The following is a 21,237-nucleotide window of genomic DNA, read 5'->3' as shown; positions in this document are numbered from 1 at the left end:
AAAAAAAGAAAAAGAAAAAAAAACCCTAAGGTTTTTTATTTTTTTCCCTTTTCCGTAGTCGTCTCTGCGTCCAAACTTCCTGAGAGTGGCTCCGGCCCTCCCTCCGCTTCCGACGGCCGCGCTGCTCCGTCCCGGCTGGCCGAGCCCACAACCAGGCCAGCCCCGCGTGGGGCCATCGCACCCCGACCCTGCCCGCCGCCGCGGCCCCCGGCCAGGTGAGTGCCACCGTCCCCGGCCCAGGGCACCCCAGGTCCCCGGGGTGGGGTTGGGGGGGTTGCGCCGTGCCCTGCCGGCGCGGTGCCGGAGGGGACGGTCCCCAGCGCCGTGGCGGGGGGCTTGGGGCCGTTGCAGGTTCCCACGGCCAAGGCGAGGGGACAGTGGCGAGGGGACGGCGGCGGGGGGGACAGCGGCTGGGGCGTGGGACGGTGCTGCGACAGCCTGCGGCGACCCCGTTTAACCCTGACCCTAACCCTGACCCTGTCCCTGACCTTCATCCTCGCCACCCTCACCCTCGCCCAGCCCCGTCCCCGTGGGTTCGCAGCCCCCGGAGGAAACGCGTCAGCCCCCGGGCCGTGGCGGAGGAAGCGCTGGGGCAGAGATAGCGGCTCCGGGGGGGGCCCCAGCACCGTGTCCCCCGTGGGGACGGGGCAGGGCTGGTCCCCTGGTCCCCTGCCCTCACCCTGGCCCCACGCCGGGGATCCTGTGCCTTGTCACCGGTGGGCGATGCTCCCCATCCCGCTCCGAGTGCACTCGGTGGCACCCCTGGGGTGGGGAGCGCTGGCTCTTGGGGGGTCTCTTGCCACTATGGCGACTTTTTGGGGGGGCTTTTCCCCGCGGCTGGGCCCCCCAGTGAGGAGCAGATGGGGCTGGCCGGCGTGTTTTGATGACTCCTCGCTTTTCCTGCCAGCATCTCCCAGCGGTTCCTGTTGTTCGCAGCAGCGCTGGGACCCCCGGACACCCCCCCACCCCCCCCATTGCTGGAGCAGGGGATGGGGCCGGCAGCGGGGCCATGGGGAGGGCTGGGGGGTGCCCCCAAATCTGCCCCCCGGGAGGGTCCGGGGGAGGGAATTTTGCCTGCGGATGAGCAATTAATTCCAGGAGCTGAAGGGAAACAGGGGGAAACGTTCCCACTAAACGGTTTTTCCACCCGAAACTGGCCACTCCCGGACAAAGGGGGGGTCGCTCCCTCCCTCCACCCCCTTATTTGGCCCCAAACCGCAGCACCGACCCCGGCGAGGGGGAGGATGGACTCGGGGGGCTGCTGGGGCGGCACCTTTGGGGTGTCCCACGGCCGGAGCGGCACGGAAGCGGCCGTAAATCCAGCTGTGCCGACCAGGAAACCTCTGTTTCCTCCCGTAGCACGCGGGTGTTTAGCCGTAAAACACGCGTCCCGGTAAACACGGCACCGTGGGCTCGGGGGGCTCGCTGTTCCCCCCCACACCGGCCCCCAGGCTGGCGGTGATCCCAGAGCCGCCCCGGCAAAGCTGAACCCTCGTTGGGTTGAGCAAGAAGCCGACGGATCCAGGAAACGCAACTGGGAATAAACACGAAACGGGTTGAAACGGGGCCACGGGGCGTCGCGCCAGGGCCGAGAGCCGCGGTGCTGAACTCCTTCCCGGCACCCCGGGTACCCCACCCCGGCAGCATCCCGCACCGGGATGGGGCGCGGTGGGAGAGGTCAGGGTGACCCCAGGATGGAGCCCTAGGGCGTTTCGGGATGCGGAGATGGGGCTGCGCGGGGCCACGCCGGCTGCTGAGCGGCCGTGCCTCAGTTTCCCCTTGGCACAGGTCGGTGCTGGGGGGAGCGGCGGGGGCCGGGGTTGGGGCTGTTCCCGCGCACGGAGGAATGCGAAGCCGGCCCCGCGGGGAGGCCGGATCCTGCGCTGAAGCCGGGGCCGGGGGCGGTGGGTGGGGAGCAGGAATGCGGCGAGGCGGAGGGGCAAAGCCGTCGTCCCCCCCGTACAGGATGGTGCTGCGGGCCGCGGCGCTGGCGCTGCACGCCTGCCTCCTGGCCGCCCTGCGCCCCAGCGACCCCAACGTCTGCAGCTACTGGGAGAGGTAGGACCGGGGGGACCGGGGAGGGAGGGGGTGACGGCGGCGGGGCACCCCGGGGACGCGTCGTCACCCCGTGTCCTCTCCTCCGGCAGCTTCACGGCGGCGGTGAAGGAGTCCTACACCAAACCCCACGTCGTGTCCTCCGCCGAGCCCTGTGCCGGGGCGCCGGGCTCCCCCCTGCCCTGCCTGCAGCAGAGGTGGGGGCACCCCGGCCCCCCACTGCGGGGTGTCCCCAAGGCCATGGGGGGCTGGGCTGCCCCACTGCAGGGTGTCCCGAAGGCCATGGGGGGCTGGAGCGGGGCTGCCCCACTGCGGGGTGTCCCCAAGGCCATGGGGGGCTGGAGCGGGGCTGTCCCACTGCGGGGTGTCCCCAAGGCCATGGGGGGCTGGAGCGGGGCTGCCCCACTGCAGGCTGTCCCCAAGGCCATGGGGGGCTGGGCTGTCCCACTGCAGGGTGTCCCCAAGGCCATGGGGGGCTGGAGCGGGGCTGCCCCACTGCAGGCTGTCCCCAAGGCCATGGGGGGCTGGGCTGTCCCACTGCAGGGTGTCCCCAAGGCCATGGGGGGCTGGAGCGGGGCTGCCCCACTGCGGGGTGTCCCCAAGGCCATGGGGGGCTGGAGCGGGGCTGCCCCACTGCAGGGTGTCCCCAAGGCCATGGGGGGCTGGAGTGGGGCTGCCCCACTGCAGGGTGTCCCCATGGCTATGGGGGGCTGGAGCGGGGCTGTCCCACTGCAGGGTGTCCCCAAGGCCATGGGGGGCTGGAGCGGGGCTGCCCCACTGCAGGGTGTCCCCAAGGCCATGGGGGGCTGGAGCGGGGCTGCCCCACTGCGGGGTGTCCCCAAGGCCATGGGGGGCTGGAGCGGGGCTGCCCCACTGCAGGCTGTCCCCAAGGCCATGGGGGGCTGGGCTGTCCCACTGCAGGGTGTCCCCAAGGCCATGGGGGGCTGGAGCGGGGCTGCCCCACTGCAGGCTGTCCCCAAGGCCATGGGGGGCTGGGCTGTCCCACTGCAGGGTGTCCCCAAGGCCATGGGGGGCTGGAGCGGGGCTGCCCCACTGCGGGGTGTCCCCAAGGCCATGGGGGGCTGGAGCGGGGCTGCCCCACTGCAGGGTGTCCCCAAGGCCATGGGGGGCTGGAGTGGGGCTGCCCCACTGCAGGGTGTCCCCATGGCTATGGGGGGCTGGAGCGGGGCTGTCCCACTGCAGGGTGTCCCCAAGGCCATGGGGGGCTGGAGCGGGGCTGCCCCACTGCAGGGTGTCCCCAAGGCCATGGGGGGCTGGAGCGGGGCTGCCCCACTGCAGGGTGTCCCCATGGCTATGGGGGGCTGGAGCGGGGCTGTCCCACTGCAGGGTGTCCCCAAGGCCATGGGGGGCTGGGCTGTCCCACTGCAGGGTGTCCCCAAGGCCATGGGGGGCTGGAGCGGGGCTGCCCCACTGCAGGGTGTCCCCATGGCTATGGGGGGCTGGAGCGGGGCTGCCCCACTGCAGGGTGTCCCCAAGGCTATGGGGGGCTGGGCTGCCCCACTGCGGGGTGTCCCCAAGGCCATGGGGGGCTGGAGCGGGGCTGCCCCACTGCAGGGTGTCCCCAAGGCTATGGGGGGCTGGGCTGCCCCACTGCAGGGTGTCCCCAAGGCCATGGGGGGCTGGAGCGGGGCTGTCCCCATCCTGACGGCGCTGGTGTGGGGCGCAGGATCGTGTACCGCACCGAGTACCGGCAGGCGGTCCGCACCGACTACCGGAGGCGCTACCAGTGCTGCCTGGGCTACTACGAGAGCCGGGACACCTGCGTCCGTGAGTGGGGCGAGCGGGGCGAGCGGGGGGACCCTGAGGGCCCGATCCTGGCTCAGCCCCTTCCCCCCCCCCCCCCCGGCTGTGTCCCCGCAGCGCGCTGCACCCAGGAGTGCGTCCACGGCCGGTGCGTGGCTCCCGACCTCTGCCAGTGCGAGCCGGGCTGGCGGGGTGCCGACTGCTCCAGCGGTGAGGGACGGGTGTCGGGGTGCTGGGGGGCACCCACCCAGCTGGGGGTGGTAGGGTGGGACAGCGGGTTTCCCTGGAGGGGTGGGCAGCCTGGGGTGGGACGGCCCGGTGGTCGACGGGGATGGGGATGGGGAGAGGGAGGGGAGTGGGATGGAGATGGGATGGGGATGGGATTGGGATGGGATATGGACGGAGATCGGGATGGGGATGGGATTGGGAACAGGGATGGAGAATAGAATGGGGACAGAGATGGGATGGGGATGGAGATGGGATGGGGATGGGTTGGGGTGGAGATAAAATAGTGATGGAGATAGGATGGGGATGGGATTGGCATGAGGGTGGGATGGGGATGGAGAATGGGATGGGGAGAGATTGGGATGGGATTGGGATGGGGATGGAGATGGGATGTGATAGCATAGGGATGGAGATGGAGAATGGGACGGGGAGAGATTGGGATTGGGTTGGGGATGGGATTGGGATGGGATACGCATGGGATGGGGATGGGTTGGGATGGAGATAAAATTGTGATGAAGATAGGATGGGGATGGGATTGGGATGGGGATGGAGATAGGATGGGGATGAGATGGGGATGGAGATGGGATGGGGATGGAGAATGGAGAATGGGATGGGGAGAGATTGGGATTGGGATGGGGATGGAGATGGGATGGGATACGCACGGGATGGGGATGGAGATAGGATGGGGATGGGTTGGGATGGAGATAAGATGGTGATGAAGATAGGATGGGGATGGGATTGGGATGGGGATGGGGATGGGATGGGTTGGGATGGGATGGGGATGGATGGATGGGGACGGGGAGGTACTGGAGGTCTCCCCCGTGCAGAGTGTGACGAGCAGTCGTGGGGGCCGGGCTGTGCGCACCGCTGCGACTGCCACCACGGGGCCCCCTGCGACCCCCTGAGCGGGGCCTGCTCCTGCCCCCCCGGCTTCGCCGACCCGCTGTGCCGCCAGCCGTGCCCACCCGGCACCTACGGCCAGGGCTGCCACCTCCCCTGCCCCTGCCACCACCGGGCCCCCTGCAACGCCTCCACCGGCGCCTGCCTCTGCCCCCCGGGGCTGGCCGGCCCCCTGTGAGTAGGTGTCCCCCCCACCCCACCCCAGCACCCCCCAGGCAGGGGTCCCGCTCACCCCTCGCCTCCCCCCCCCCCCCGCAGCTGCGAGGTGCCCTGCCCCGAGGGGACACCCTGCGACAGCCCCTGCCCCTGCCAGAACGGGGGCATCTGCCACCCCCCCGGCACCAGCGCCTGCGTCTGTCCCCACGGATGGATGGTAGGTGGGCTGCGACCCCCCCCCCCCTCCCCTCGCCGCAACGTGATGCCTGCCTCAGTTTCCCCTGCCGACCCTGATGCTCCTTCGCAGGGGGAGATCTGCTCCGTGCCGTGCCCCCCCGGCCGCTTCGGCCCCGGCTGCCAGGGCGAGTGTCGCTGCCACAACGGGGGCCACTGTGACCCCCGGGGGATGGGGCAGTGCCAGTGTGCCCCCGGCTTCACCGGAGAGCAGTGAGGGGGGGACCGGGCACGGGGAGGGGGTAGAGGGGCATGGGGGTACCAGGGGATGGGGGTACCAGGGGATGTGACCCATGGGGACGGGGCGCTTCGGGATGGGGGTACATGGGGCTGGGGGCACACGGGGGCTGGGGGCAGATGGAGATGGGGGTGCACAGGGAGGGGGCACACGGGGACAGGGGTACAAGGGGTGGCTGGGGGTACACGGGGATGAGGCAGGCGAGGACGGGGCCGCCGAGCCCCGCTGCTGCCAGCGCCAGGTCTTCGCGCGGGCAGGGCCAGCCCGGTTCCCCCCAGCCTGGCGTGCAATGAGCTGGACGGCCTCAGCTTGGTGCAAAGGCGGGGGGGGGGGGGGGGGGTCCGGGAGCCGGGGGTCCGGGGGCCACGTTACCCCCGTTCCCCCCCCCCCCCCCGCAGGTGCCGGGAGAGGTGCCCGGTGGGCCGGTACGGGCAGGGCTGCCAGGAGAGCTGCGACTGTGCCAACGGGGGCCAGTGCTTCCACGTGGACGGGGGCTGCCTGTGCGAGGCCGGCTTCCAGGGCAGCCGCTGCCAGGAGCGCCGGTGCCTGCCCGGCCTCTACGGCCTCCGCTGCCAGAGCCGCTGCCTCTGCCACCCCCAGCACAGCCAGAGGTAGGAGCCCCCCCTCCCGCCCCGCCTCCCCCAGCGTCCCCGCTCCCCCCCAGTGCCCTCGCTGCCCCCCAGTACCCTCGCTGCCCCCCAGTATCCCCGCTCCTCCCCCAGTACCCTCGCTGCCACCCAGTGCCCTCACTGCCCCCCAGTATCCCCGCTCCCCCCCAGTGCCCTCACTGCCCCCCAGTACCCTCGCTGCCCCCCAGTATCCCTGCTCCTCCCCCAGTGCCCTCGCTGCCCCCCAGTATCCCCGCTCCTCCCCCAGTACCCTCGCTGCCCCCCAGTATCCTCGCTTTCTCCCCAGTATCCCTGCTCCCCCCAGTATCCCTGCTCCCCCCAGTATCCCCACTCCCCCCAGTATCCCTGCTCCCCCCAGTATCCCCACTCCCCCCAGTATCCCTGCTTCCCCCCCCAGTATCCCCACTCCCCCCCAGTATCCCCGCCTCCCCCCAGTATCCTCACTCCCCCAGTATCCTTGCCTCCCCCCAATATCCCCGCTTCCCCCAGTATCCCCACTCCCCCCAGTATCCCCACTTCCCCCCCAGTTTCTGCAGTCCCCCCCAGTATCCCCACTCCCCCCCAGTATCCCCACTTCCCCCCCAGTATCCCCACTTCCCCCCCAGCATCCCCACTCCCCCCAGTATCCCCACTCCCCCCAGTATCCCTGCTACCCCCAGTATTCCCACTCCCCCCCAATATCCCCACTCCCCCCAGTATCCTCACTTCCCCCCCAGTATCCTCACTTCTCCCCCAGTATCCCCACTCCCCCCAGTATCCCCACCTTCCCCCCAGTATCCCTGCTCCCCCCAGTATCCCTGCTCCCCCCAGTATTCCCACTCCCCCCAATATCCCCACTCCCCCCAGTATCCTCACTTCCCCCCCAGCATCCCCAATCCCCCCAGTATCCCCACTCTCCCCCAATATCCCCACTCCCCCCAGTATCCTCACTTCCCCCCCAATATCTGCAGTCCCCCCAATATCCCCACTCCCCCCAGTATCCCCACTTCCCCCCCAGTATCCTCACTTCCCCCCCAGTATCCCCACTCCCCCCCAAGTATCCCCACTCCCCCCAGTATCCCCACCTTCCCCCCAGTATCCCTGCTCCCCCCAGTATCCCCACTCCCCCCCAGTATCCCCACTCCCCCCAGTATCCCTGCTCCCCCCAGTATTCCCACTCCCCCCCAGTATCCCCACCTTCCCTCCAGTATCCCCACTCCCCCCAGTATCCCCGCTCCCCCCAGTATCCTCACTTCCCCCCCAATATCTGCAGTCCCCCCAATATCCCCACTCCCCCCAGTATCCCCACTTCCCCCCCAGTATCCCCACTTCCCCCCCAGTATCCTCACTTCCCCCCCAGTATCCCCACTCCCCCCCAAGTATCCCCACTCCCCCCAGTATCCCCACCTTCCCCCCAGTATCCCTGCTCCCCCCAGTATCCCCACTCCCCCCCAGTATCCCCACTCCCCCCAGTATCCCCGCTCCCCCCAGTACCCTCCCCAGCGAGCCGGGGTGCTGGCCGGGTGGCCAGGACGAAGTTCCCCCCCGCCGGGGGCAGACGCTTTGCGCCCCCCCCCCCTTTGCAAAGCCCCCTCCCAGCACGCCCAGTGCCCCGCGCTGGGCTCGCTGGGCGCTGAGCGGGTGTCCCCAGCTGCCACCCCTTGCTCGGGGACTGCGTCTGTCGCCCGGGCTGGGCCGGGCTCTTCTGCAACGAGAGTTGCCCCCCCGGGTCCTTCGGGGCCGGCTGCCTGCAGCCCTGCCTCTGCCTGCACGGGGGGGCCTGCGACGGGACCACCGGCCTCTGCCGCTGCCCCCCCGGCTACACGGTGCGGGGGCGCGGGGGGCGCGGGGGCGGGGGGGGGGGGGGAATGCCGGGGTGGGGGGGGGGCTGGGTGGTGCTGGGGGTGGGGGAGAGTGGGGGTCTGGGCGGTTCTGGGGGGGAGTGTGGGGGTCTGGGTGGTTTTGGGGGGAGCGTGAGGGGATGGGTGGTCCTGGGGGGGGGAGAATGGGGGTCTGGGCATCCCTAGGGGGAGAGTGGTGGGGGTCTGGGTGGTCCTGGAGGGGGGACAGTGCGGGTCTGGGTGGTCCTGGGGGGGAGTGTGGGGGTCTGGGTGGTTTTGGAGGGAGCGTGAGGGGATGGGTGGTCCTGGGGGGGGGGGAGGGGGGGAGAATGGGGGTCTGGGCATCCCTAGGGGGAGAGTGGTGGGGGTCTGGGTGGTTCGGGGGGAGGGGAGTGTGGGGGTCTGGGTGGTTCTGGGGGGGGAGTGGGGGTCTGGGTGGTCCTGGGGGGCGATTGTGGGGGTCTGGGTGGTTCTGGGGGGGGGGCAGAGTGGGGGTCTGGGTGGTCCTGGGGGGCGATTGTGGGGGTCTGGGTGGCTCGGGGGGGGGAGAGTGGGGGTCTGGGTGGTTCTGGGCGGGGAGTGTGGGGGTCTGGGTGGTTTTAGGGGGCAGAGTGGGGGCCTGGGTGGTCCTGGGGGGCAATTGTGGGGGTCTGGGTGGTTCTGGGGGGGGGAGAGTGGGGGTCTGGGTGGTCCTGGGGGGCGATTGTGGGGGTCTGGGTGGTCCTGGGGGGAGTGTGGGGGCTGGGCATCCCTGGGGGGAACACAGGGGTCTGGGCATCCTTGGGGATGGGTCGGGGGCTCTTGTTATCTGTGGGGGCAGTTTCGGGGTCTGGGCATCCCTTGGGGGGCGGGGGGGGCCATGGGCATGTGGGCATCCCTGGGGGGCAACTTGGGGGTCCGGGCAACCTCAGGGTTCCCATGGGGGTTTTGGGGTCCCCCACTCTCCCTCCAGCACCAGGATGCCAAGAGGAGGGCCAGGGGATTCCCCAGGGTCCTTTCCCCAGCCCTGGGTGGGGGTCCCGGCTGCCCTGAGGTCTTCACCCCCCCCTCCCCCCCCCCAGGACGAGCACTGCTCCTCCCTGTGCCCCCCCGACACCTTCGGGGTGAACTGCTCGGGGCGCTGCTCCTGCCAGCACGCCCTCGCCTGCTCCCCGCTCGATGGCTCCTGCCTCTGCAAGGAAGGTGGGTGAACACCCCGGGTGGGGTGGCTGGGGAGCGGGGGGGGGTCCCCATCCCCATCCCCCGTGCCCACCCCCGCCGTCCCCCGTATCCCGCAGGCTGGCACGGACCCAACTGCTCCACGCCGTGTCCCGCCGGCGCTTGGGGTCCCGGCTGCAACCGGAGCTGCGAGTGCGCCCACGGGGCTGCCTGTGACCCCCAGAGCGGGACCTGCCGCTGCTCGCCGGGCTGGCGGGGCCCCCGCTGCCTGCAGCCCTGCCCGGTGAGTCCTGCCCGCCTGCGCCCCTGCTGCCTGCGCCGGGGTTCGGTGCCACCGTCCCCGGCGCTGACCCCCTGACCTGTCCCCGTACCCCAGAACGGGACGTTCGGGGTGGGCTGCGGGCGGCGGTGCGACTGCGCCCACGCCGATGGTTGCGATCCGGTGACGGGAGAGTGCCGCTGCCTGCCCGGCTGGACGGGTAAGGGCGGGGGGGGGGGGGGATCCAGGGAGGGGACGGACCCCGCTGCCCTCGCAGCCTTCGGCCTTCATCGCTCATCCTCCTCGCAGGGCCGCAGTGCAAGCAGGGCTGCCCCCAGGGCTTCTGGGGCCGGGGCTGCCGCACGCCCTGCTCCTGCCGCAACGGGGCTGCCTGCTCGCCCCTGGACGGGTCCTGCTCCTGCACCCCAGGGTACCGCGGCCCCACCTGCCAGCGCCGTGAGTGCCCCCCACCCCCCCACCCCCCCCAAAACCAACCACAAAAAAAAAAAAAATCGCACGTTGCTCCTAACCCACCCTCCCCGACCCCTGGGCTGAGACCGGGCGCGCTCGTCTCACCCCAGCTTGCCCGCCCGGCCGCTACGGCAAGCGCTGCTCCCTGAGCTGCTCCTGCGCCAACGGCTCCTCCTGCCACCCCGCCAACGGCTCCTGCCTCTGCGCCCCGGGCTGGCGGGGACCCCGCTGCTCCCAGCGTGAGTGGGGGGCCACGGGGGGGGGGGGGGACACGGGACGGAGCGTGGGGAGCGGGGGTGACCCCTCCCCTCCCCAGCCTGCGCCCCCGGCTCCTGGGGGGACGCCTGCGCCGAGCCCTGCCTGTGCCACCACGGGGGGACGTGCCACCCCGCCGAGGGGACCTGCCGCTGCCCGGCCGGCTGGACGGGGCCACGCTGCGGAGAAGGTAGAGCCCGGCACGGGCCCCTCCTGCCCCCCCTCACCCCCCCGGGGGTCTGTGCCCCCCGGATCCAGCCTGGGGGTTCGGGGGGGCAGGAGAGAGAGAGAACTGCCCAGGGCCATAGGGGTTACCCCTACCCGGCTCCGTCCTGGGCAGTATGGAGCTATATGGGCCCAGTATGGAGCTATATGGGCCCAGTATGGAGCTATATGGGCCGAGTATGGAGCTATATGGGCCCAGTATGGAGCTATATGGGCCCAGTATGGAGATATATGAGCCCAGTATGGAGATATATGGGCCCAGTATGGAGCTATATGGGCCCAGTATGGAGATATATGAGCCCAGTATGGAGATATATGAGCCTAGTATGGAGCTATATGGGCCCAGTATGGAGCTATATGGGCCGAGTATGGAGATATATGGGCCCAGTATGGAGGTACATGGTCACAGGCACTATGGGGCTATATGGATGCCACTATGGAGCTATGCAGCCCTGGGCAGTATGGAGATATATGGTCCCAATATGGAGCTATATGGTCCCAGGCACTATGGGGCTGTATAGTCCCAGTACGGGGCTATGCAGTCCTGGGCACTATGGAGCTATATGGTTCCGGTATGGACCTATATGGTCCCAGTATGGAGCTATACTGTCCTGGGCACTATGGGGCTATATAGTTCCGGTATGGAGCTATGCAGTCATGGGCACTATGGGGCTATATGGTCCCACTATGGACCTATATGGTCCCACTATGGAGCTATATGGTCCCACTATGGAGCTATACAGTCCAAGGCAGTATAGAGCTGTATTGTTCCAGTATGGAGCTATATGGTCCCAGGCAGTATGGAGCTCTATGGTCCCAGTATGGAGCCATACGGTCCCAGGCAGTATGGAGCTGTAGGGTCCTGGTATGGAGCTACGTGGTCCCAGGCAGTATGGAGCTATACGGTCCTGGTATGCAGCTATACAGTCCAAGGCAGTATAGAGCTGTATTGTTCCAGTATGGAGCTATATGGTCCCGGGCAGTATGGAGCTCTATGGTCCCAGTATGGAGCTATATGGTCCCGGGCAGTACGGAGCTGTATGGCCCCCATATGGAGCCATACGGTCCCGGGCAGTACGGAGCTGTATGGCCCCCATATGGAGCCATACGGTCCCGGGCAGTATGGCTCTGGCTCCCCCACCCCCTGTGCCCCCAGCCTGTCCCCCCGGGACCTTCGGGCTCCGGTGTGACCAGCTCTGCCGCTGTCCCCACAACGCCACCTGCCACCCGGCCAGCGGGGCGTGCCCCTGCGCCCCGGGCAGGATCGGGCCCCACTGCGAGGCCGGTGAGTGGGCGCGGAGCGGGGGGGCCCCACCGGGGTCCCTGCCCCCCCCTAAGGACCCTGTGTCCGTGTCCCCCCCCCCATAGGGACCCCCGAGCAGCCCTACACCGTCCTGCCGGCCCCCCCCGCAGCCTCCGGCTCCCTGGGGCTGGTGCTCAGCCTGGTGGCCCTGGTGGCGTTGCTGGTGGCCGTGGTGGCCGTGGCCCTGTGTTACCGTCACCGGCAGAAGGCGAAGGAGAGCCGGCACCTGGCCGTGGCCTACACGGCGGGACAGACGGACACCTCCGACTACGTGGTGCCAGGTGAGCCTGGCGGCAGGGACGCGGCCCCAGCCCCGGTGGCCCCGCTGCGCCGGGCTGACGCCTGTCCCCCCAGATGTGCCACCGAGCCACCACAGGCACTACTACTCCAACCCCAGCTACCACACCCTGTCCCAGTGCGCGCCGCCGGCCGCCGGCCCCGGCGCCCAGGACAGAGCCAGCTCCCTCAAGGTACGGCGTGGCGCGGCACGGTGCAGCGTGGCACGGCGTTGCATAATGCGCCGTGGTGCGTGCAGCACGGCGTTGCGCGGTGCAGCACGGTGTTGCAGGGTGCACCGTAGTGTTGCGTGGTGCACCATGGTGTTGCACGGTGCACCGTAGCGTTGCACGGTGCAGCACGGTGTTGCATGGTACAGCACGGTGTTGCACAGTGCACCATAGCGTTGCATGGTGCAGCACGGTGTTGCATGGTGCACCATGGGGTTGCACGGTGCACCGTAGCGTTGCATGGTGCAGCACAGTGTTGCACGGTGCAGCACGGTGTTGCATGGTACAGCACGGTGTTGCATGGTGCACCGTAGCATTGCATGGTACAGCACGGTGTTGCATGGTGCACTGTAGCGTTGCACGGTGCAGCACGGTGTTGCATGGTACAGCACGGTGTTGCACAGTGCACCATAGCGTTGCATGGTGCAGCACGGTGTTGCATGGTGCACCATGGGGTTGCACGGTGCACCGTAGCGTTGCACGGTGCAGCACAGTGTTGCACGGTGCAGCACGGTGTTGCACGGTACAGCACGGTGTTGCACGGTGCACCGTAGCATTGCGTGGTGCAGCACGGTGTTGCACGGTGCAGCACGGTAGCGTTGCATGGTACAGCATGGTGTTGCACGGTGCACCGTAGCGTTGCGTGGTGCAGCACGGTGTTGCATGGTGCACGGCAGTGTTGCATGGTGCAGCACGGTGTTGCACAGTGCACCATAGTGTTGCATGGTGCAGCACGGTGTTGCATGGTGCACGGTAGCGTTGCATGCTGCAGCGCGGTGTTGCGCGGTGCGGCACGGTGTTGCGCAGTGCAGCGTGGCACGGCACGGCCTGGCACGGCACCGCTGCCGGGAGCCTCGTGGCCAATCCATCCCCTGCTTGGGCTCCAGGTGCCCGGCACCCAGCTCTTCCCCGGCACGGAGAGACCCTACGGCCCCGATGGCAACGCCACGCTGCCCCCCGACTGGAAGCACCTCGGGGCACCCGCCCTGAGCCCCAGAGGTAAGGGGGGGTGGGGGGGGGCAGCTCTCGGGGAGCCGGCGGGGACCTTGGCCAGAGCCGAGGGGACACCTGGGTCCCCTCCCTGCTCAGGAGCTGCCGGGAAGGTGCTGGGGCGGGTTGGGTGAAGCACGGTCATGCTGGGGGGGGGGGAGGGGGGGGTGGAAGGGGGGGACACCTCAAACCTGCCCCCTTGCAGGGGGGCAGCTGGACCGGAGCTACAGCTGCAGCCTGGGGCAGTACCACGGCAAAGGTATGGGGTGGGGAGGGGACCGGGACGGGGTGGGGTGGGGTGGGGAAAGGACAGGGACGGGGTGGGGATGGGATGGGGAAGAGGCTGGGATGGTGTGGGGAAGGGCTGGGGATGGGATGGGAAAAGGATGGGGTGGGGAAGGGTTGGGAACGGGATGGGAAAAGAATGGGGATGGGATGGGGAAGAGACAGGAATGGGATGGGGCTGGGGTGGGGAAGGGATGGGGATGGGATTGGGGTGGGGTGGGGAGGGATGGGAATGGGATGGGGATGGGATGGGATGGGATGGGATGGGAAAGAGACAGGGATGGGATGGGAAAGAGACAGGGATGGGATGGGGATGGGCAGGGCTGGAATGAGGTGGGGAGGGGGAAGAGGCAGGGATGGGATGGGGATGGGGTGGGGAAGCGACAGGGATGGAATGGGATGGGGAAAGGACTGGGACGGGATGGGGATGGGATGGGGAAGGGGCCGGGATGGTGTGGGGAAGGGCTGGGGATGGGAGAGGGCTGGAATGGGGTGGGGATGGGATGGGAAAAGGATGGGGTGGGGAAGGGTTGGGAATGGGATGGGAAAAGAATGGGGATGGGAGGGGGAAGAGGCAGGAATGGGATGGGGATGGGGTGGGGAAGAGACAGGGATGGGATGGGGCTGGGGTGGGGAAGGGATGGGATGGGGAAAGGACTGGGATGGGGTGGGGATGGGACGGGGAAGGGGCCAGGACGGGGTGGGGAAGGGCTGGGGCTGGGACTTGCCTGGGCCACGGCCGGCCACGGCCGCTCCCTCTCCCCTCCGCTCCCTGCCGTGGGGACCCCCCCAAGTCCTTCTCCCCCAGACCCACCCCCGGAGGGGCTGGGGGCCAGCGCCAGCTCCCTGGCCAGCGAGAGCCCCTACGCCACCATCAAGGAGCTGCCCCCCCCCCCCGCCAAGTCCCCCGAGGGCAGCTACGTGGAGATGAAATCCCCGGTGGGGCGGGAGGTGTCCTGCACCGGCATCGGGCTCCTCCAGGAGCCTCCCCAGGAGGGTACGGCGGGGGGGGGCCCGGCCCCGGCGAGCCTGGCGGGGGGGGACATGGCTCTGGGGACGGGGGCTGCGTGGCCCCGGGGGGGGACATGGCTCTGGGGACGGGGGCTGCGGGGCCCCGGGGGGGGACATGGCTCTGGTGACGGGGGCTGCGGGGCCCGGGGGGGGGGACATGGCTCTGGGGACGGGGGCTGCGGGGCCCCGGGGGGGGACGACATGGCTCTGGGGACGGGGGCTGCGTGGCCCCGGGGGGGGACATGGCTCTGGGGACGGGGGCTGCGTGGCCCCGGGGGGGGGACATGGCTCTGGTGACGGGGGCTGCGGGGCCCGGGGGGGGGGACATGGCTCTGGGGACGGGGGCTGCGGGGCCCCGGGGGGGGACGACATGGCTCTGGGGACGGGGGCTGCGTGGCCCCGGGGGGGGACATGGCTCTGGGGACGGGGGCTGCGTGGCCCCGGGGGGGGGACATGGCTCCGGTGACGGGGGCTGCGGGGCCCCGGGGGGGGACGACATGGCTCTGGGGACGGGGGCTGCGTGGCCCCGGGGGGGGGACATGGCTCCGGTGACGGGGGCTGCGTGGCCCCGGGGGGGGGACATGGCTCCGGTGACGGGGGCTGCGGGGCCCCGGGGGGGGACGACATGGCTCTGGGGACGGGGGCTGCGTGGCCCCGGGGGAGGGGGGGACATGGCTCTGGTGACGGGGGCTGCGGGGCCCGGGGGGGGACATGGCTCTGGTGACGGGGGCTGCATGGTCCTGGGGGGGGACACATGGCTCTGGTGACGGGGGCTGCATGGCCCTGGGGGGGGGACATGGCTCTGGTGACGGGGGCTGCGTGGCCCTGGGGGGGGGGGGACATGGCTCTGGTGACGGGGGCTGCGTGGCCCCGGGGGGGGGACATGGCTCTGGGGACGGGGGCTGCGTGGCCCCGGGGGGGGACGACATGGCTCTGGTGACGGGGGCTGCGTGGCCCGGGGGGGGACATGGCTCTGGTGACGGGGGCTGCGTGGCCCCGGGGGGGGGACATGGCTCTGGTGACGGGGGCTTCGTGGCCCCGGGGGGGGGGGGACATGGCTCTGGTGATGGGGGCTGCGTGGCCCCGGGGGGGGGGACATGGCTCTGGTGACGGGGGCTGCGTGGCCCGGGGGGGGACATGGCTCTGGTGACGGGGGCTGCGTGGCCCTGGGGGGGGGGGAATGGCCTTGATGACAGGGACTGCACAGCCCCGGGGGGGACACGGCCTCGGTGGTGGGGGCTGCATGGCCCTGGGGGGGACACAGGCTCAGTGATGGGGGCTGCATGGCCCGGGGGGGGACACAGAGCCTCGGTGACAGGGGCTGCATGGCCCTGGTTGGGGGGGGGACACACATGGCCTTAGTGACAGGGACTGCATGGCCCGGGGGGGGACATGGCCTCGGTGACGGGGGCTGCATGGCCCTGGTTGGGGGGGGACACATGGCCCCTTACAGCCTCCTCTTGTCCCTGCAGAGAGTTGCCCGGGGGGGGCCGAAGGCGTCACCCCCGCAGCCCCCCCCAGCCATTACGACTCCCCCAAGAACAGCCACATCCCCAGCCACTACGACGTGCCGCCCGTCCGCCACTACCCGCCGTCCCCGCCGCTGCGCAGGAAGGACCGCTGAGGGACCGGGGGCGAGGGACCCCCCCGGGAGGGGAGGGGAGGGGACGGAGGGGCCCTGCGGGGGACGGGGCACCCGGGGACTGTCCCTGTCCCCGTCCCCGAGCCCGGGGGGGGCACAGGCGGTGAATAAAGGGGTTGTCGGTGCGGCGTGAGCCAGGGCTGCCTGCGGCCGCGTCCCCGGGAGGGGGGGTCTGCGCCGGAGGGGGGCTGGGGGGTGGCAGTGATGGTCCCAGTAAGGACCCAGTAACGGCTCGGGTGTGACCCAGCGATGGTCCCAATAAAGGCTCAGTGATGGGACAAGAAATGGACCGGTAACGGCCCAGTGACGGCCCCAGTAACGGCCCAGTAATGGTCCAGTGGTGGCCCCAGTAAGGACCCGGTGATGGGCCCAGGCAAGGCCCAGTGCTGGTCCCAGTAAGGGCCCAGTTACAGCCCAGTGCTCCCAGTGTCGCTGCCGGCCTCTCCAGCCGCAGGTGGCCGTGGTGTTGGCCCCGCCCCTTTCCACACCGCCCCTCCCCTTTCCACACAGCCCCCGCCCCTCCCCTTTCCACACAGCCCCCGCCCCTTTCCACGCCGGCCCCGCCCCTTTCCACACAGCCCCCGCCCCTTTCCACGCCGGCCCCGCCCCTTTCCACGCCGGCCCCGCCCCTTCCTTGCCACCCCGCCCCCTCCAGACTGACCCCGCCCTTTCCGTGCCAGCCCCACCCACCCAGCGTTGCCCCCGCCCCTTCCAGGCCGGCCCCGCCCCCGCGCAGGCGCCGCAGCGCCCCGAAGCCCCGCCCCTCGCGGCGCGGCCGAGGCGTTGCCCCGCAGCCGGGCCCAGGCCGAGGAGCGAGGTCGCAGCCGCCCTGGGCTCCCCCCCCCCCCATAGGCTCCCCCCACCCAGGCCTGGGGCCCACCCAGGGACCCCCCATAGGGACCTCTATGGGTCCCCCTCCGGCCCTGGGAACCCCCCCGTGCCCCTATGGGGCCTCCTGCAGCCCGGGGACCCCCCCTCACCCGCATAGGGCCCCCAGGCCTGGGACACCCCCCCCCCCCGGAAGATCTCCATTGGGACCCCCCCAGGGCCCCCCCCCCGCCCTGGGAGCCCCGTCACCCACATGAGGACCCCCATAGGGCCCCCCCCCCAGCCCTGGGAGCCCGCAGAAAGACCCCCATAGGGAGCCACATGGCACCCACCCAACCCTGGGACCCCCCCTCTCGCCCCAGGGAGACGACCATAGAGCCCCCATGGGGCCCCCTGCCACTGGGACACCCCCTTTCCCCTTGTTGTGGGGACCCCACAGCCGAGAGACCCCCTCATAGGGCCCCTTGTCCCTGGGACCCCCCTCACCCACATAGGGATCCCCATTGGGCCCCCAGTCCTGGGACCCCCATAGAGCCCTGGGACCCCCCCCCTCACCCGCAGGGAGACCTCGATAGGGACCCCCAAGGGACCCACCCAACCCTGGGTGTCCCCTCACCCCCTACAGAGACCCCCGCAGAGACCCCCATAGGGCCCCTTGTCCCTGGGACCCCCCCCTCACCCACATAGGGACCCCATAGGACCCCCAGCCCTAGGACCCCCATAGAGCCCTGGGACCCCCCCTCACCCACACAGGGACCCCACTGGGACCCCCTGGCCCAGGGATGCGGGGGGTCTGGGTGCCAGGCAGGGCCAGTGGGTGCCGGGGGTCGCTGAGCCCCCCCCGGTGCCCCCCCCCAGCTGCGGGCCATGAGGCGGCGGGGGGAGCGGGCGCCCAGGGAGAAGGCGGCGGTGGAGGAGGAGATGAAGAGCGCGGGGAGGAAGGCTGAGCAGGCCGCAGGTGAGCCCCCGGCCCTGGGGCGGGGGTGGGGGGGGCTGCGGGGGTCCCTCTCATGTCCCCCCCCTCCCGCCTGCCCTGCCCGCAGAGCAGTACCAGTGCACCGGCCTCCTGGAGCAGGACTTTCCCGAGCTCTGCGCCCGGGCTGGCATCGCCGGCGTCCCCAAAGTCACCCTGCGGCCGGCCCCCAGCTTCCCTGCGGACGGTGAGCGGGGCCGGGGGACATCGGGGTGGCAAGGGGATGGGGGGAGGGGGAAGAGCCCCCCCCGTGTGTCTGTGGGGTCCCTCCCGGGGGAGCGCAGGGCTGCCGGCAGCACCCCCCGCCCCACCCTCGTCCCCGTCCCGCAGAGGAGCCGGCCGAGCCCGCGCTGACGGAGGTCCTCGCCCGCATCGAGCGCAAGTACAGCTACTTCCAGCCCTGCATCCAGGTGGAGCGGGAGCACGAGGACCCCCCGAGCGTCCGCGCCGTCTTCCTGCGAGGTGGGGGTCCCGTCCCCCCCCCCCCCCCCCAGGGTCCCCCCTGGCACCCAGGGACGAGGAGCCCCTGGAAATCAGCCTGTGGGATCCCCCCCCGAGCCGTGCCAGCGCCTTCCGGGCACTCTCGGGAGGGGAACGGCCACGTTTGGGGGCTCTTCCCCCCTGTTCCGTCACGCGGCCCTGACCTCCCCGTCTCCGGCAGGCTGGAAGGTCGAGGAGGACGTGCTGGGGGTCCTGAGCCAGTGCCTGCCCGCCCTGGCCGGCCTGCAGGCAGTGCAGTGAGTGCGGGCAGGGAGGGGGGCACAGGCAGCCCCCCGAGACGCCGGTTGCGTCCCCTCCCCGGCAGCGGGTCCCCATGTCGCTTTGTCCTCCCGCAGCCTCTGGAAGGTCGGGCTGACGGAGCGGCTGCTCCCGGCGCTGGCGGCACTGCCGGCACGCTGCCCCTGCCTCCGGTACGCGGCCGGTTGAGGGGCGCTCCCTCGTTATCGCTAATTGAGGAACCGGGGGTGCCAGGGGAGGATCGTTAATGCCGCCCGGGGGGCGGGGGGGGGGGTTTCCTCCGCAGGACGCTCAGCCTGGAGGGGAACCCCTTGCCCGAGCCCGCCTTCCACACGCTGATGGGAAGCGAGAGCGCGTGAGTCGGAGCCGGATCGAGCCGCGCTCGTCCCTCTGCCCTGCTCTGCCGGGACCCCCGACGCGTCCCCAGCCGCGGGCAGCCCCTGCCTGCTGCGAGACCCCCCCCCTCAGCGCAGGCAGCGAAGCCCAGGCCTCCGCCGCCCGTCCCGCAGGCTGGCCCACCTCTCGCTGCGCAACAACGGCATCGGGGACGCGGACGCCCGGCTCATCGGGCAGAGCTTGAGCTCCTCCAACCGCAGCCTGGTCTCGCTCGTCCTCAGCTTCAACCGCATCTCGGACCTGGGAGCCGGCTACATCGCCCAGGTGGGCAGCGGGAGGGCGCGGGGGGCAGCCGGGTGCCCAGCACCCCGCCACCCAGCGCCCATCCCGTCCCTCGGTCCTCCAGGGCTTGCGCTTGAACCGCTCCCTGCTCTCCCTGTCCCTGGCGAACAACGACATCGGCGACGCGGGGGCCGTCGGGCTCGCCGAGGTGGGTGCCCCTCGCCTCCTCGGGAGCGGGGTGTGCGGCTGGGGACGGACCCTGCCCCGAGCCCGGCCCCGCTGCCCGCCAGGTCCTGGGGCCGTTCGCGCTGACGCACGCCGAGGTGGTGGAGCGGAGGCGGCTGCTCTTGGCGGAGGCGCTGGGACAGTCCCGTACGGTGAGACCCCCCCCCCCCGCCCCCACCCCCAGCTTCCCATTTTGCGGCGGGCACGTTCCCTCCTCACCTCCGGGAAAGGTCGGAGGCTCCCGGGGGGCTGCCGGCACCCCGAGCACCCCTCTCCCCCAGACCCCAAAGGAGACCGAGGGCCAGAGCGAGCGTCCCTACAGCCTGCACGGCAGCACGGCCCCCGACAAGCTGCCCCCGGCCAAGCACGGCAAAACCCCCGCCAAGAAGAAGGTGAGGAGGGGGCGGCCGGTGCGGGGAGCGGGGCGGGCAGGGGGGAGCCCAGCAGGCAGCTGCCAGGTATCCCCAGGCTCCCCTGGCTTTGGGAGCAGGGGTGCCCTAGGCGTGCCTCAGTTTCCCCACCCTTCCAGCTTTGCGGTGCGCTGCGGGGAGGGGGGGGAGGCAGGGGGTCTGCAAACTGCAAAGCGTCCATTACAGGAGCCGCCGCGGAAGGAGGAGGCCAGGCAGCCCAAGAAACGTGAGTGAGGGGCTGACAGGCTGGGGGGACACGGGGGGGCGGGGGGGGGGGCCGTGCCCTGCTCAGCTCCCTCCCTGCTCTCCCCTCCCAGCGGCGCCGGAGCCAAGAGCCGCCCGCGGTGGCAGAGATGGGAAACCGAGCGGCCAGAGCCTGGAGGTGGGAGACGCTGGGGGGGACGGGGTGGGGACGGGGTGCCCGATTCCGGGGTCCCACGCTCCCTCAGGGGTCCCCCTGGGTCCAGGCACCGGATTCGGCCGAGCCACCGCACCCGCTGCTGGAGGAGGCCGGGCAGCACCAGGGCAGCATCGTCCTGCCGGGGAACCGGGCGCTCCTCAACCTCAACCTGACCCGTGAGTGAGGTGGGGGGGGGGGTGTGGGTGGCTCGTCCCCACCGGCCCCCCCCACCGCTTGTCCCCGACCCCCCCTCTCCCTCCGCAGACAACCACATCACCGAGCGGGGCCTCGGCGCGTTCCTGGCAGCGCTGGAAGGGCAGCAGCGGGAGAAGAAGCCAAAGGTGCCGGGGCAGCAGGGGCTGCTGCGCCTCTCCCTGGAGGTGAGCCGTGGGGCTGGCATCGCCGTGGGGCTGGCAGCGCCGTGGGGCTGGAAGCGCCTGACGCCCCGCTTCCCCGCAGAAGAACCGCATCCCTCCCACCAGCCCGGCCTTCGTGCGGCTCCAGGAGCTGCTGCCGCCGCCGCAGGACCCCCTCCCCAAAGCCCCGGGCCGGGAGGAGCGGCAGGAATCGGGCGCCTAGCCGGCCCCCGAGGAGCCGCAGGCGCGCCCGCGGGCGAAGGCGAGCTCGCTTCTTGCCTTTTCTTGGGGGAAAAAAAAAAAAAAAAAAGAAAAATCAAAACCTTTACCGTGGAAAGGAAGAAAATAAACCAGATTATACGGCGTCGAACAGCAACTGGTCAGTCTTGGCTCTATTATATATAATATATATATCAGACGCCCCAGCGCTGGCATCGCCGCGACACCTGGGAGGGGGAGAAGGGATGGGGGGAGCGGAGGTGGGACGTGCCCCGGGCTCCCCGGCCACCCCCTCAGGTCACCGATTGTCACCGGTGGCAGCCGGGGAGGAGAGCCCGGTGCTC

The 21,237-nt window shown here is 70.7% G+C and overlaps 2 protein-coding genes across 3 annotated transcripts; both read left to right on the top strand.

The window, feature by feature from the left end:
• The first annotated feature begins 127 nt into the window (after positions 1-127).
• PEAR1 (platelet endothelial aggregation receptor 1) lies at positions 128-16,178 on the top strand. Its single transcript, XM_075525216.1, has 23 exons — positions 128-215; positions 1,966-2,058; positions 2,148-2,252; positions 3,743-3,843; positions 3,937-4,029; positions 4,872-5,118; positions 5,203-5,317; positions 5,408-5,547; positions 5,971-6,183; positions 7,832-8,006; positions 9,083-9,203; positions 9,299-9,462; positions 9,556-9,658; positions 9,748-9,894; positions 10,020-10,148; positions 10,226-10,354; positions 11,546-11,674; positions 11,758-11,973; positions 12,047-12,162; positions 13,086-13,197; positions 13,394-13,447; positions 14,282-14,470; positions 15,957-16,178. The coding sequence occupies exons 2-23, from the start codon at positions 1,967-1,969 to the stop codon at positions 16,106-16,108; spliced, it is 3,042 nt and encodes a 1,013-aa protein (XP_075381331.1). The 5' UTR covers positions 128-215; position 1,966; the 3' UTR covers positions 16,109-16,178.
• Positions 16,179-17,684: 1,506 nt separating this feature from the next.
• LRRC71 (leucine rich repeat containing 71) lies at positions 17,685-21,039 on the top strand. 2 transcript variants are annotated; one of them, XM_075525219.1, is made up of 15 exons: positions 17,685-17,912; positions 17,998-18,114; positions 18,258-18,389; positions 18,589-18,664; positions 18,764-18,838; positions 18,952-19,020; positions 19,175-19,325; positions 19,408-19,491; positions 19,574-19,660; positions 19,790-19,900; positions 20,105-20,144; positions 20,236-20,300; positions 20,386-20,494; positions 20,583-20,698; positions 20,778-21,039. In XM_075525219.1, exons 1-15 carry the CDS (start codon positions 17,822-17,824, stop codon positions 20,895-20,897), a joined length of 1,443 nt encoding a protein of 480 aa, XP_075381334.1. In that variant the 5' UTR covers positions 17,685-17,821; the 3' UTR covers positions 20,898-21,039. The 2 variants fall into 2 exon arrangements, with proteins under 2 accessions (XP_075381334.1, XP_075381333.1); XM_075525218.1 differs by lacking the exon at positions 20,778-21,039 and having other exon boundaries at positions 19,408-19,660; positions 20,239-20,494; positions 20,583-20,706.
• Positions 21,040-21,237: the final 198 nt, after the last annotated feature.

The sequence above is a fragment of the Mycteria americana genome, chromosome 25 (genome assembly GCF_035582795.1).
Source record: "Mycteria americana isolate JAX WOST 10 ecotype Jacksonville Zoo and Gardens chromosome 25, USCA_MyAme_1.0, whole genome shotgun sequence".
NCBI classification, from domain to species: domain Eukaryota; kingdom Metazoa; phylum Chordata; class Aves; order Ciconiiformes; family Ciconiidae; genus Mycteria; species Mycteria americana.
Note: the sequence above shows the minus strand (reverse complement) of the source record. Positions and strands in the feature narration are given on the sequence as shown.

Coding starts and splice junctions, on each gene's coding strand:
- LRRC71 (XM_075525219.1), top strand. CDS start 17,822: ATGAGGCGGCGGGGGGAGCGGGCGCCCAGGGAGAAGGCGGCGGTGGAG. Junction 19,021..19,174: donor CTGATGGGAAGCGAGAGCGC/GTGAGTCGGAGC, acceptor CCCGTCCCGCAG/GCTGGCCCACCTCTCGCTGC. Junction 19,492..19,573: donor GGGCCGTCGGGCTCGCCGAG/GTGGGTGCCCCT, acceptor GCTGCCCGCCAG/GTCCTGGGGCCGTTCGCGCT.
- PEAR1 (XM_075525216.1), top strand. CDS start 1,967: ATGGTGCTGCGGGCCGCGGCGCTGGCGCTGCACGCCTGCCTCCTGGCC. Junction 3,844..3,936: donor GAGCCGGGACACCTGCGTCC/GTGAGTGGGGCG, acceptor GTGTCCCCGCAG/CGCGCTGCACCCAGGAGTGC. Junction 8,007..9,082: donor GCTGCCCCCCCGGCTACACG/GTGCGGGGGCGC, acceptor CCCCCCCCCCAG/GACGAGCACTGCTCCTCCCT.